The sequence below is a fragment of the Dermacentor andersoni genome, chromosome 11 (assembly GCF_023375885.2).
Source record: "Dermacentor andersoni chromosome 11, qqDerAnde1_hic_scaffold, whole genome shotgun sequence".
NCBI classification, from domain to species: Eukaryota; Metazoa; Arthropoda; class Arachnida; order Ixodida; family Ixodidae; genus Dermacentor; species Dermacentor andersoni.
Window position 1 is genome coordinate 116,215,016 of NC_092824.1, and position 12,228 is coordinate 116,227,243.

At 44.8% G+C, this 12,228-nt stretch overlaps 1 protein-coding gene across 3 annotated transcripts in view; it reads right to left on the reverse strand.

The window, feature by feature from the left end:
- Positions 1–6,097: 6,097 nt before the first annotated feature.
- LOC126539567 (m-AAA protease-interacting protein 1, mitochondrial-like) overlaps positions 6,098–12,228 on the reverse strand; it is a 224,915-nt gene continuing 218,784 nt past the window's right edge. For all 3 annotated transcript variants that reach the window (XM_055075464.2, XM_055075465.2, XM_050186450.2), the window contains one exon: positions 6,098–7,910. In XM_055075464.2, coding sequence (XP_054931439.1) covers positions 7,714–7,910 — 197 coding nt within the window. In that variant the 3' untranslated portion in view covers positions 6,098–7,713. The remainder of the gene's footprint in view (positions 7,911–12,228) is intronic.

A 12,228-nucleotide genomic window follows, 5' to 3' on the forward strand; every position in this document is an offset into this window, starting at 1 on the left:
GTGGGTAGGACCTGGCTGTGGGGTTGATATTTGCTTGTCGGGAAAATGTAAACGCTAGCTGGTACGAATTCACTCGGCCAAATCACATGGCAGCAGCGAACCGCACGCAGCGTTTGCGCGCCTTCTCTCGTCGTCGCATGGTTACCGACAAAATCTTGGGGCACGAACAACAAAAACAAATGCAAAAAATTAACGCGCTTGTCGGGAACGATTAGCCAGACTTCCAACGCAAGCCGCTCACAGAGGGTTCACGTGAATTGCTGCCGAATGATGTCAGTGCAAGCCACCCTGGGCGTATACATGCATACGTTACGGCGTGTTCGTTTGGGAGTCTTCAATCGAATTGGTAATTTAACGCCTGTTATTTTTATGGATGACATTCATGAGCTTCCTATCCGCAAAGGTGTCGAACGACGCTTCAACAATCCTGGCTGGACGCACTCACCTTTCAATAGTACCTAAGGGCAGGCCGTCCTCTAGTGATCGCAGCGGAAGGTCACAACGGACAGTTTACGAACAGCCCTTCTCGGATGCTTGGCTCGTGCAACGTGCTTCTTCACGCTTCTTTCTTCTCAGCCTCGGCAAAGGTGCCGGCACGGCATAAAGAAATTGGCATGGTCTCGCTTGGGTTCGAGTTGGCCGGCCTGCGCACATGCTCCGTCAACAGAGTCATGCAGCCTGTTCGATAGGGAACATCTTTTCGGTACAAACTGTGGCATCCGGCTTACGCCACTTTTAATTAAAACGGAGTGAAGCATCAGTACAATGCTGCCACTCTCGTCGTCAGCATTCCGTTCTTGCGTCCCTTCCCTCCTCATCTCAACTATATATATGAGGGCGAATCCAAAAGGTTTTGCCCCTATTTTTTTCGCCAAATTACGGCTGTAAATGCGAAGCCAGCATATCTATTCTCAGCAGTGGACCTTTCTTTCTTGGACCGGCCCGGCCTTATCTGCCGGTAGCTCCGCGGCACGGTGCTGCTTTCAGTAGATGGAGATGACGGTTGTGCTTCACACGTCCACGGTGTACGAGCAACGAAGTGTGATTCGTTTTCTATGGAGCAAGGTATGACCGCCCATTGAAATCCACAGAGAAATGCAGCCAACGTATGGGGAAAGGTGTTTCGCTTTGAAAAGTGTGATGTGGTGGTCGCAGAAGGGCGTGAAGGCATGCATGACAATGAGCGTTCGGGGAGACCGCGTGCGTTGATGACTGACGACTCAAATTTAGTGCTGCGATGTGACAAATGTCTGAACCTTTGTGGGGACTATGTGGAAAAATAGTGTAAGGTACGTATAATAAATAGTATGTATATTTGTAATTACATGTATGTACTGTTGGGATTGCGGTGTAGGTCAAGAGACGGACTCTTGGAGCAGGCGAAGAAGAAACAAAGTTTTATGCACTATGTACAGATATAGCAGAAAATAGCGTACAAGTGTCGGCCATAGCTCTCTCCTAACAATGGGCCGGTGCTGCCTTAATACCCTTGGGCGACCCGTCGTCGGCACGAACGAGGCGGGCCGGGTTGCTGACGTCACCTGCGTCGCATTCCGCTGTCGTCGCGGCAGCAGTACACCGGTTTCCTCAGTTGGACCCACGGGAAGGAGTCGTGGAACTTTGAAGGTTCGCACACATAGTTGGGCGAGTTGACCTGACATGTCGACGTCAAGGTTGTCAGTGGATGTTTGAAGCTCAGCACAAGGGCAACCATTTCAGAAGAACGAGGTGGGAGCGCCCATTGCCTCGATGGTAGGCACGCAGTTTGGCACAACAGTATCCTTGTTTCGGCTAATAAAATATAGGGGCAAAGGCTTTCTGATTCGCCCTCGTATTTCAGCCACTTCACAACTGCAATTTTGCAGTGCGTCCAATATTACCTTTCTAAACGAGACAACTAATATGGTAATGTCGCTACCCATGTGCGAGAAATTTTACACAGAGGGGCTAAGCTACGGTTGCATCTCTGTCGCCATTTAGCCACGTATTTCATTTGGGGCTGTCCATTTATTCACGTTGCATTATCGGGTCTAGCAGACCGGAATCTCATGACAGCTACGTATAATGTGTCGCCAGAGTGCCCTTCAGTTGTCTGGGTTCCTTGCAGTGATACAACCTAGAATGTATGCAGGGATTTTAATCGTAGAAGATGCATTTGGGAAACCGTACGCGTGTAGCAGATGGAAATCCCGAGACTAGCAGCAGCTTCGAAGTATGATTTATCTAACTGTGCAAGGAAAACTCCGACACGAAAGACGACGACAGGATAAACGCTAACTTCATATTAAAGTTTGCCCCAGACGAAAAGCACATTTCTTTTTACCCGCCGTCACGAAACAAAACATCAAAGCAAAACAAGCTACGGCGCGTGCGCCGCAGGTCGCCAACTTATTAGGCTCACGTAGCACCACAGTTGTTTCGCTCTCTCTCGGCAGGACCCATCTCACGACGAATTTCGACGGTAATGCGATTATCATTGAAGCAATGTAGCGACACACCGTATCGCCACGGCAGAGACGCGTTATGTATGAGGCGTGTATATAGGCGGGTTGCTCTCTCGCGCTTACCTGTTGACTCACTACGCCACCTAGCGACGCCGCTGCGAAGACCGCGCGTGACGCGTGTGTGAATATATGTTCAGACAAGATTGTCTCAATACATATAACACGCGTTTGATTACGCCCTGCGCCGGGAAAATGGTTTCTGTCATTGAAGAACGGCACATATCCAGTGGCATATATCCGTGACCCAAATTGGCGTAACAGACATTAATCGAAAGTCGGCACTGACCAAAGGCAGTCGGGCGGTTAGTTTTGAACCCGGTTTCCTCAGCACTAGCAGCCAAATGCTCCACCCATTAGACCATGGACAACCCAGTGACCCAAGATGGCGGGAAAGCGGCTACAGATAGGCGGATAAACAGACAGACACTGGAAAATGCGTTAAGTATCCCAAGAATGTTAAGTGCGCTTAAAAATGGCGCCACGTGTATTAGCCATCATTCATTAACCCTACTAAACACTGAACTGTACAGTCCCTGCTTAAGTGGAGGCGCATGCGCTGTGACGTGTTCTGCCTACGTTTTTTTTTTTAAACTTTAATTTGTGAGGGCGCAGCGATGTGAATTGTAATGCTTCGATGTTCTGTTCTTCTGAGGGCGCATGCGCCGTGGTTTGTTTTGCTTTGATCTTTTGTTTCGTGACGGCGAGTAAAAAACGTGCTTTTCGTCTGGAACAAACTTTAGCTTGAATTTTGAGCTTGTCAATCCTCTAATCTTCTGTCTTCGTTGCACTACCAATCACGCATTCGTACAAACGCGACCAACTTTCATTCCTTCGAAATGCGAGTCTACGAAATGTACTACAATATACATTCGTATTCCAGTTAATAGTTTGCCCGACAAGCCCCTTCGAGCACTGTAACACAAAACTAACTGAACAGTCTACGCATATTGTGGCATATTTAAGGATATGCTACAATGTGTGTTGACGGTTCAGTGTTGCAACTGGCTTCAGCACCATTTTACCAAGCGAGTACGATTGCATATTTATCCAGTTTCCTTTATGCATTTGCAACATGCACATTACAGACTGATTTAAAAATTAGCGAGACTGAATCCTGGGGTTTTTCGTGCCAAAACCACGATTGGATGATGTGGCACGCCGTCGTGGGCGACTCTGAATTAATTATGACCACCAGGGGATCCCATCGAAATGCGGCCGCCGCGACAGGGATTTGATCCCGCGACCTTATGCTAAGCTAGATAGCCGCTAAGCCACGGCGGCGGGTGAAATCGAACATTGGAATCTCCTAATGAATATTTTAAACATACCTGTCTGCAAAAAAGTGTTCGTGTACGCAACTTGACACCGCTCTTGATCCATAGGGTATTTTCCGCCCCAACGCAAGGTAGGGTTCATAGGAGACGCCGTAGAGCAGACCTCTGGATTAACTTTGACCACCTGGGCTTCTTCAACGTGCAAATGAACGCTTTTGCATTTCGCGCCCATCCGAATGCGGCCGCTGCAAGCGGGTGTCCAAACCGGGATCTTGTGCTTATAGGAGCCCAACTAACTGAGCGGTGCGTTATGGCACTCAGTACTATAGTGTTAAACCGCCAATGCAGTGTACATGACAAGATCATGGTGGACGCGGATATCTTGTCGTAACCTACTTTCCCATGATAACCATATAGACTCGACTCCCATTAATTAATTCGGCCCTCGCGAGACCGCGAGTTCTAGTCGAATTATCCGAAAGGTCGCATTAACAAACTGCGGCAAAATGAACTATTTCTGGTCATTTCTTATTGCTTTTACTACTTCAATGCAGTATTACAATAACTATAGATATCGTGGCTCGTCAGTGGTCCACAGACCTCAAAACTGCTGTCGCCACTGGCAAATTTCTTTATGGAAACACCGCCCAGGGCACTACAGGACACGTTGCTGTTGCCACCGTCGTCGCCCAGGGAAGCAGTGCAAACTTTACGCGCAAGCGTACATGGTTCTCCAGTGAAATCGACGATGCGATGTTTGAAGCCGCGAAGAAAGCGAGCGCCGGAGAAGGAAGACGCCTGGAGGTGGAGAAGAGAATCGCGCGCTGAGCGCGCGGCAAAGCGTTGCCACCTAGAGGAAAGTCTAGGTGGCGTTCAGCGAAGCGTGCAAGGAGACAAGAGGCGAAGCGTCGAGGAGAACGGTAGGCGGAGACGCGCTAGGTTGACTGGGCTTTCGGTTTGCCTCCTCTGGTAGTTGCTACTTGTTGTATGTGCGTTATGGGGGTACCGGGCTCGTCTCGTGGCGAGAACGCAGCACGCACAAAGGTATTAGTCGTGGGCGCACCTATACTCTGCCGCGCTGCATCGAGTGAAGTGACCTTCGTGCTGTCTATTGCTTCAACGCAAACTGAGCCGCGTGAATGCAACACGCACAAAGGTATGAGTCATCGAAGCGCCTAGACTATGACGTCAACACAGATCGCCTTCTAGATAGGGCGCGCGCGGCCGCGGAATACGCAGTTGCTGCCGGAATACAACGCTGCCCCCCCCCCCCCCCCCCGGAACCTAGCGGGCGACGGAAGACGGCACGCTTCCTTTCCGATTTACTCCCTTGCGCGCGCTTTTACTCTCGCCTTCAGCATACGGCGTGCGAGGACGACGTTATTGCCCTTGCATTTTATACAGAACACCACGGCGACGACGATGGCAAGAATGAGCCTGGAGTGTCCAAATAACTGTTATCGCAATTATGTAGTCGCGTTATTCTAAATATGACAAAAACTATTACGTTTCACCTAATGGAAGCAGACAGTTCCCGTCCGACACCTTCACTGAGACTGCGTCTTCGTCGTAGTCGGCCTCAGCTTCTGCAGAAACGGCAAACTCACTACACAACCAACTGTTATGCTTGTGGCAATATAGAAATGATGCTCACATGCTTGCGTGTAACCCGCGTTTACGAAGTGAAACATCACTGCGACTCCTTTTTATTTTGTAGCTTTTACTAAGTGCTGCACGGATGAGAGTCGAAGTTGCCGAAGCGGCATGCTCTTGCGATCGAACCAGTTTTCTTTCCATAGCAATGTACAGTTTCTCGCCCTGACCTTCCAATGAGTTTGAATTAGGCGAGAGGTCGAATTAACGGGAGTCGACTGTATTATTTACCACAAGAAATTACCAACTACAGTGCAGTCCATAACTATTCTAAGTTATGCGGTCTGTGCGAAAGACGATCTTGCACGTTGGAAACCAACGTTTTCATATCTAATTCTACTTACGAAAGCCCTAAACAAACACAAAAACACCGACCAGCTTTCTCCTTGATCTGATTCACCTTAAAATGCAGAATGCGGCTTCTTGCAGGTACAGGATCTCGCTAATGGGTTATTGCATGTTTCTGTCTCTGCGCATTGGTTGTGTATGATTTCGTTAATGGAATGTATATTATACAGCAGTCTCAGCAAAGGTGGAGCTGACCAAGTGCCCTCAAGTTGGAAGGCATTACTTCACAGAAAAAATTGTTGCAGCCATTTGCGACTGTATACCAACCTCGCCCCAAATGGGCACAATGCTTTCACAGCTGTGTTCAATACACACAACTGTTTTCAGAACTATTTATTCAAAGAGCCACTTTACGACTGCACGGCAAAATGGCTAATGACGAGCTCTGTGAGATGCAATGTTCTTTCCAAGGTTAATGCACCCGCGGTCACACCTGTGCATCCACTTTGGACAGAAGTGACAGAACACAACCACAACTGCTAAGCCACAGATGTCCGATAAAACTCATTCTACATGGCATCGACTGCGAAGTCCCCGGTGATCCTTATCAGTACATTCACATGACACACTGTGTCGAAACACTCCAACACAGCAGCAATCGTCACTCACAAGACAGTGACAGGCTCCACAATAAACACCACACAGTGGCGTTTGCATACATACTCGTATACTGTGCTGGTATGCGAGCTACCTGCAAGATGCTTTACATAACATGACAGATTTAAATAACAGATCCCACAGTCCATGGGGTCTGCATAATTTTTTTCCGCTACGCTCACCGGTGTCGGCAACTAAAAGCCTCCCCGACAAAGCTGTAACTGTGAAAACCCCTAAACGAATAATTTAATAGTCACTGCCAAGGTGCTAAATAATGTCAAAGTGTATCTGACAGACCAAGCTCAAAGTGGTTTCATTCTTTACAAAAATGTGAAAACATGGTTGCATTGTACAACTGCGTTGTAGGTGCCGTACCACAACCAAGGCACAGCTTTGTGGAATGACAAGTGGTTAATTATTATATTAGTTGGTTAATTAGTACAATATCTTTGCAACTGATAATTTACAGCTGGTTTTGTCTTTTCACATTTCCTTTATTAGAGAGGAATGCTTTTCTAATATGGCACAATACAACAATAAGCATGACCAACATAGACTACAGAAATGACAGGCTTGAAGTCTTGTCTTAGGCAACATTGTTTTATAATTTATTTAGAAAACAAGTATAAGAAGTTCTTACATTATGGCATATAATAATGGGATGCTAGTAGCTATGTTGTGGTATCACACCCCTGTAAATGTGAATAATGGCTGACAGCACGAAAAAAAAAATTGGCGGCAATTTAGCTGTAAATGCGAGAGAAATGCGTTAGCATTAAGTCGCACCTTAGAAGTGCCAAATCCATGATTCAAACCGCGTTCACAACATTGGAAAATATTGTTCAGGAGCTCACTCGACACATGTCCTGCCTCTTCGAGGAGTGGAGTATAACTAACAGTGGTCAGGAGCCGACTGCCGTCACTTGCACTACACATGCACATGCGCACACACACCTCTACCACATGACTGGCTTCTTATACTTTGCAAACCTACACATTTTTCCACCTGACACTCCTAATGTTAACACATAAAAAAAGTTTTGAGAAAGCAGGCAATGGGACAACAAACCTCTTACAACACTGTTTCTAGTTAAATATGCAACACTTTAAATGGCGGAAACTGCTATACAAAGTATCAGTGGTGTTAAATATTTTTTTTCATAGTAACAAAAATTTGTACAAGTGTGCATCAGTTCTCAAAGCTCTTGTCTTTGTGCCAGTTTCCATGTGAGGCAAGTCATTCCTTCTACATTTACATACAACATATACCAGGTCCTAGCCGTCAAGTAGGCGACAAAATATAATGCAAAGACACACTATCGCTACTGACAACAACACTATCTTAAAAGTGAAGATGTTCGTAAGAGCGACAAGTCTGTAATGGTCCAATCAGGCAAGACTCCTGCAGTATAGTTGCGATGAAACTTGGCTAAAATAAAGCACACAAAGACACGAGGGATATCTGGTGAGGACTGTCCATTGTCCAGGTTTTTCATGACAATAAAATTTACTTGAATGTCACAGTATTTCTGATCTGCAATTGAAGACAAAATAATAACTATTATAGCAATACATAGTGTGATATGCACAATCAGAAATCAGCTATGCACATTGCTGTAATAGAGTGCAGAAGATAAATTTACCCTCTTCTACCATCATGGCAATTTGCATCAATATCAGGGGTGATAAGGGTAGCTAATAAATGCTTCATGCAAGGACTAGCTGCTGGTAGCCAGTGATGATTAGACTTTCAATGGCACCTCATGCTGTAATGAGTTTCCATGATAAAACTGTGCCAGACGTGATTGTGAAAATAAAGAGCAACTTCTTTGCATTGCAAAGTCATTTGATCTGACAGTATTCAAACAATCCCAGTTTTCTGCTGAAGCATGTCTGCAAGTGATTATGCCTTTCAGAGTAATTATTTTTTGAATTTGATTAAATTGGGCACATGGTGTGTTAAAAATAACCAATATAACCACACAAAAATACCCAAATGTAATAGTAATCAATGTCATGTTCATCAGGGTACTTAAGTCCTATGCAGAATGAAGGCCTATCCCAGTCAACTTTAGCTACCCACATTCTGTGCCAGCACACTCTACCATATGCCTGGAAACTTCATTACTCTATCTTATTTTCTGCTGTGCTCATTTCCTGTTCCCTTCTCTTTGTCTCACTCTGCTATACTCGCGGACAACTTTCTGTGGCAATGAAGAAAAAGCTATGGAGGCAAAGTGCACGCAAATAAGAGCGCTCCTGAAAATAGTCTCACATTCTCATCAATGCGAGTTCAAGCTGGGTATGAGAAAACATTAGCCTCTTATCTACAACAGCAAAATAAGACAGAACACACCACTGAGTGTAAAATATGACTTATTTTCTCTTCTGCATTTGGGCAAATGCAAAACCATTGGTGCAAGCGGCGGCTCAGCATCCATTCCGAGAAGCCGAAAGCACTATCAGACACTGCCAGAATACCTGGTGCAGTAACACGTGCAGAAGCTCCATCCCTCTAGCTTTCCCTTCATTGCCACAGAAAGTTGTCTGCAAGTATAGCTATATGTTCACATCACGACTTTCCCAACTGCACTCCTTGCTCTAAGTCTCATCAGAACATCAGCTACCTGATTTCGCTAAATCATGTCGTATTCTTTTTGTCCCTTGGAGTCATGGCAATTATTTTCCATTATGACTCATTGCATAGTTCTTGTCTTTCCATTTTTTTTATCCTCCAGGATTCAGACCCACAAGTTAGTGCTGTAATATCAAATGGTTATAATGTACTTTTCTATATTAATCAAGTGATTTACAATTAGTACTACAGTGCACAGAAGGTAGCTGACCTTCATTGCTGCTGCAAGATGCAAATTCAATCACAAAAAGACAACATTTTTATTGCTTTTTACGTTTCTTTCATTTTTATATAAACATACACATGCATGCACTTTGAAATTTGTAATGTCTGTGCACTGCAAAACAACTAATACACAGTGTAAAAGTAAAAACAAGTGCACTAACATCATTATGCAGGCGCAATGTTCAAATCATTATTGAATCAGAAGCCCATATAACGGATAGAAAAAGAAACAAGAAAAGTCAGGGACCCATTTAACGAAATGCTCAGAAAAGTGCAAGGCCCATGGTGCATGATCCTTACTCACCTTATTTATTAATGGGAAGCAAATTAGCTAGTGAAGAAAACACTGTCACACACAAAGTGCACGTTGACGCAACTTCACTACTTTTTTTGTTGATAACAATGTCCCCTTTTTTGTATTCAAAACGATGTTTTGTTGAAACACTGGCTCTTAAGACAAGCCTTGTTCAATCACTGTTGACAAGTTCAAGTTTCTACCTCCCTGTGTACCTCTGTCTTGTTTAGCTTTACATTTACTTGCACAAGCCCTTGTATGCACCAGTTACTTGATGCTATTGATGCATAACTGAGTGACAAATTTTTCATGTACGGATGGCTGTTACATACAAGAATATAGGTGCTGCTTTGAAAATGCCCCTGCAGAGACGGGACACATGGCATAACCAAATCTGCACTGCCTTTCTCTATGAAAGTAGGAGCATGCTGCACTTGGAGATACTGCCAGTGAAGTTAAAGGGGCCGTGCAACAACTTATGAACATGAACAATAAACCAGTTTAGTCGCTAAACAACACCGTCATGAACATTTGAGCGCAACATTCCTGTACTTGCAGCAGGCAGTTTTGTCCTAAAGGCCATCAGCTTTTCTTTTTAAACTTTCGAATAGCTTACCTGCCCCAGCAGCTTAGCGCCTAAGGCATTATAAGCATGTGGTCGCGAATTCAATCCCAGGCCACGGCGGCTGCAGTTTGATGGGGTCGAAATGCGAAAATGGCTGTGTGCATTAAAGTGCAAGTTAAAGAACCCCAGGTGTTGAAAATTAATCCAGAGTCCTCCACAACGGTGTGCCTCATAATCAAATTATGGTTTTAATAGCTAAAACCCAAGCATGTCTAAAGCAAAGCTTTCTTTGTGAACCCTCCCAGACTTTCCTGACTGTGGCTGCTGGCTGCGTACTGCTACTGTCTTGCTGAATAGCTCAAATCTTGGGTCACTAGGTGGTCTATGGTCGAATGGGTAGAGCGTCGGGCGTATGTGCTCAGGGAATCGTGTGCAAAACCAACCAACTTGGGTCACTGGGTGCGTAAAAGAATTGTATGCCCGATGCAGGGATCAAACCTCGACCCCAGCACAGCAGCCCAATGCCCATTAGGCCACAATCACACATATCGAAACGTGTACTTATTTATCCTTTCCTTAAGAACTGCATTTCACCACTAACTTAAATTTATTGCTCAGTGCGAGACGCGCCTGCATGATTTAGGACTTACTTGAAGGTTATTGCTGATAATAATAATAATAATAATAATAATAATAATAATAATAATAATAATAATAATAATATGCACTTTTTATTAATGCAAGGGCCAGATGTGGCCAAAGAGTGCCATGACATATGGTGACGGTTTCTCAATGTATTATAGATAGAGTGGACTATGAGCTATGAATGGCATATGTAACATGGCTGTAAAAAGGCCTAAATGCAAGTTGCTGTAAATTGAATAATATATGAGCATTAAAATAACGCCAATGACTAGTGATATGAGTTAAGACTATAAAAGTACTGTTATAAATCGATGATATAATAAAACCTATATGAGAGCACTAGTGATTCAAGAGAGTCCTTGAAGTCAAGTATTGAGAGGCACGTGCTGTGGTTATCACTGATTGTATCTGTTGTGTCTATTGTCATTGAACCTCGTGTAATCTGAATGAATGCGTGACAGGAATTATGCAGTATTTTCTAGAAGGCACACGGGCACCAGCGATTACGCTGAAACTTTTGATGAATCATGTATGAGCGCCGATGCACTTGACCCACAGATCAGATTTTCGACTATCACTGACTGTGCTCGCCATTATTGTTGTGCTTTGAGTGTAATCTGTTTTCTAGGGGCACAGGTTCGCCCAATACAGAGCTAGTTTTGTGATTCACAGTCTTTGCTTTATGCCCCACATAAGGAAGCCGATTTTTTTCTCCTCAAACATTTCCAAGTGGACGTGATAGAAAAGACGGGTCCCCTCTTCCATGGAGATGGTGATGTTCTCATTGGGCAGTTGCACTCGGTCTTCCAGTAATAGTTCAGCCCTCTCTACTTAAACAATGTTTGCAAAGGTCTTTAGGAAGTTGCTTCTAACCAGGTCCCACATTGTTAGAGAGGTCGCCTGGTTCTCAAATCAAGTCTTCGCGGCATCCTCCAAGGAGAAGTACATATGTTGAAGCTTGTCCTCAGAGATCCAGTTGTTGAAGTTTGAAAATCGTTCGAAATGTCTCGAGCCAGCTTTCTCCGTCGTCGGATGAAGCTCCATGGAAGATAGGTGCTTCCCTGGGTTTTTGCAGTACAATGGGTGCAGGTGATGCTCGGTCTCTCATGGTGGCACCTGACTTGACTTCACTCTTTCTGGTCATCTCGAGTAGAAGCCTGTATTCAGGGGCAAATTTTGTAGCCTGTGGCTAGCTCGATGGTCTGGCACAGCGTTGGCGTCCTCTTCACGCTTTGGACAACGCTTGCAGTTGGATGGGGGCATCTGGCACATGGATACAAAGCACCTCCACCAAATTTCACGTTGAAGTGACATCGAAAAACACAGTAGCAAAAACTCTGAATCATGAAACTAACTCTTTATTTGATGAACCTATGAACAGAAAACAGGTGATACTGAAGGCACAACAATAGTGGCGAGCATAGTTGGTGATTGTCGGAAATTTGATCGGCGGGTCAAGTGCATTGTCTTTTTAAAAAGGTTCCAGC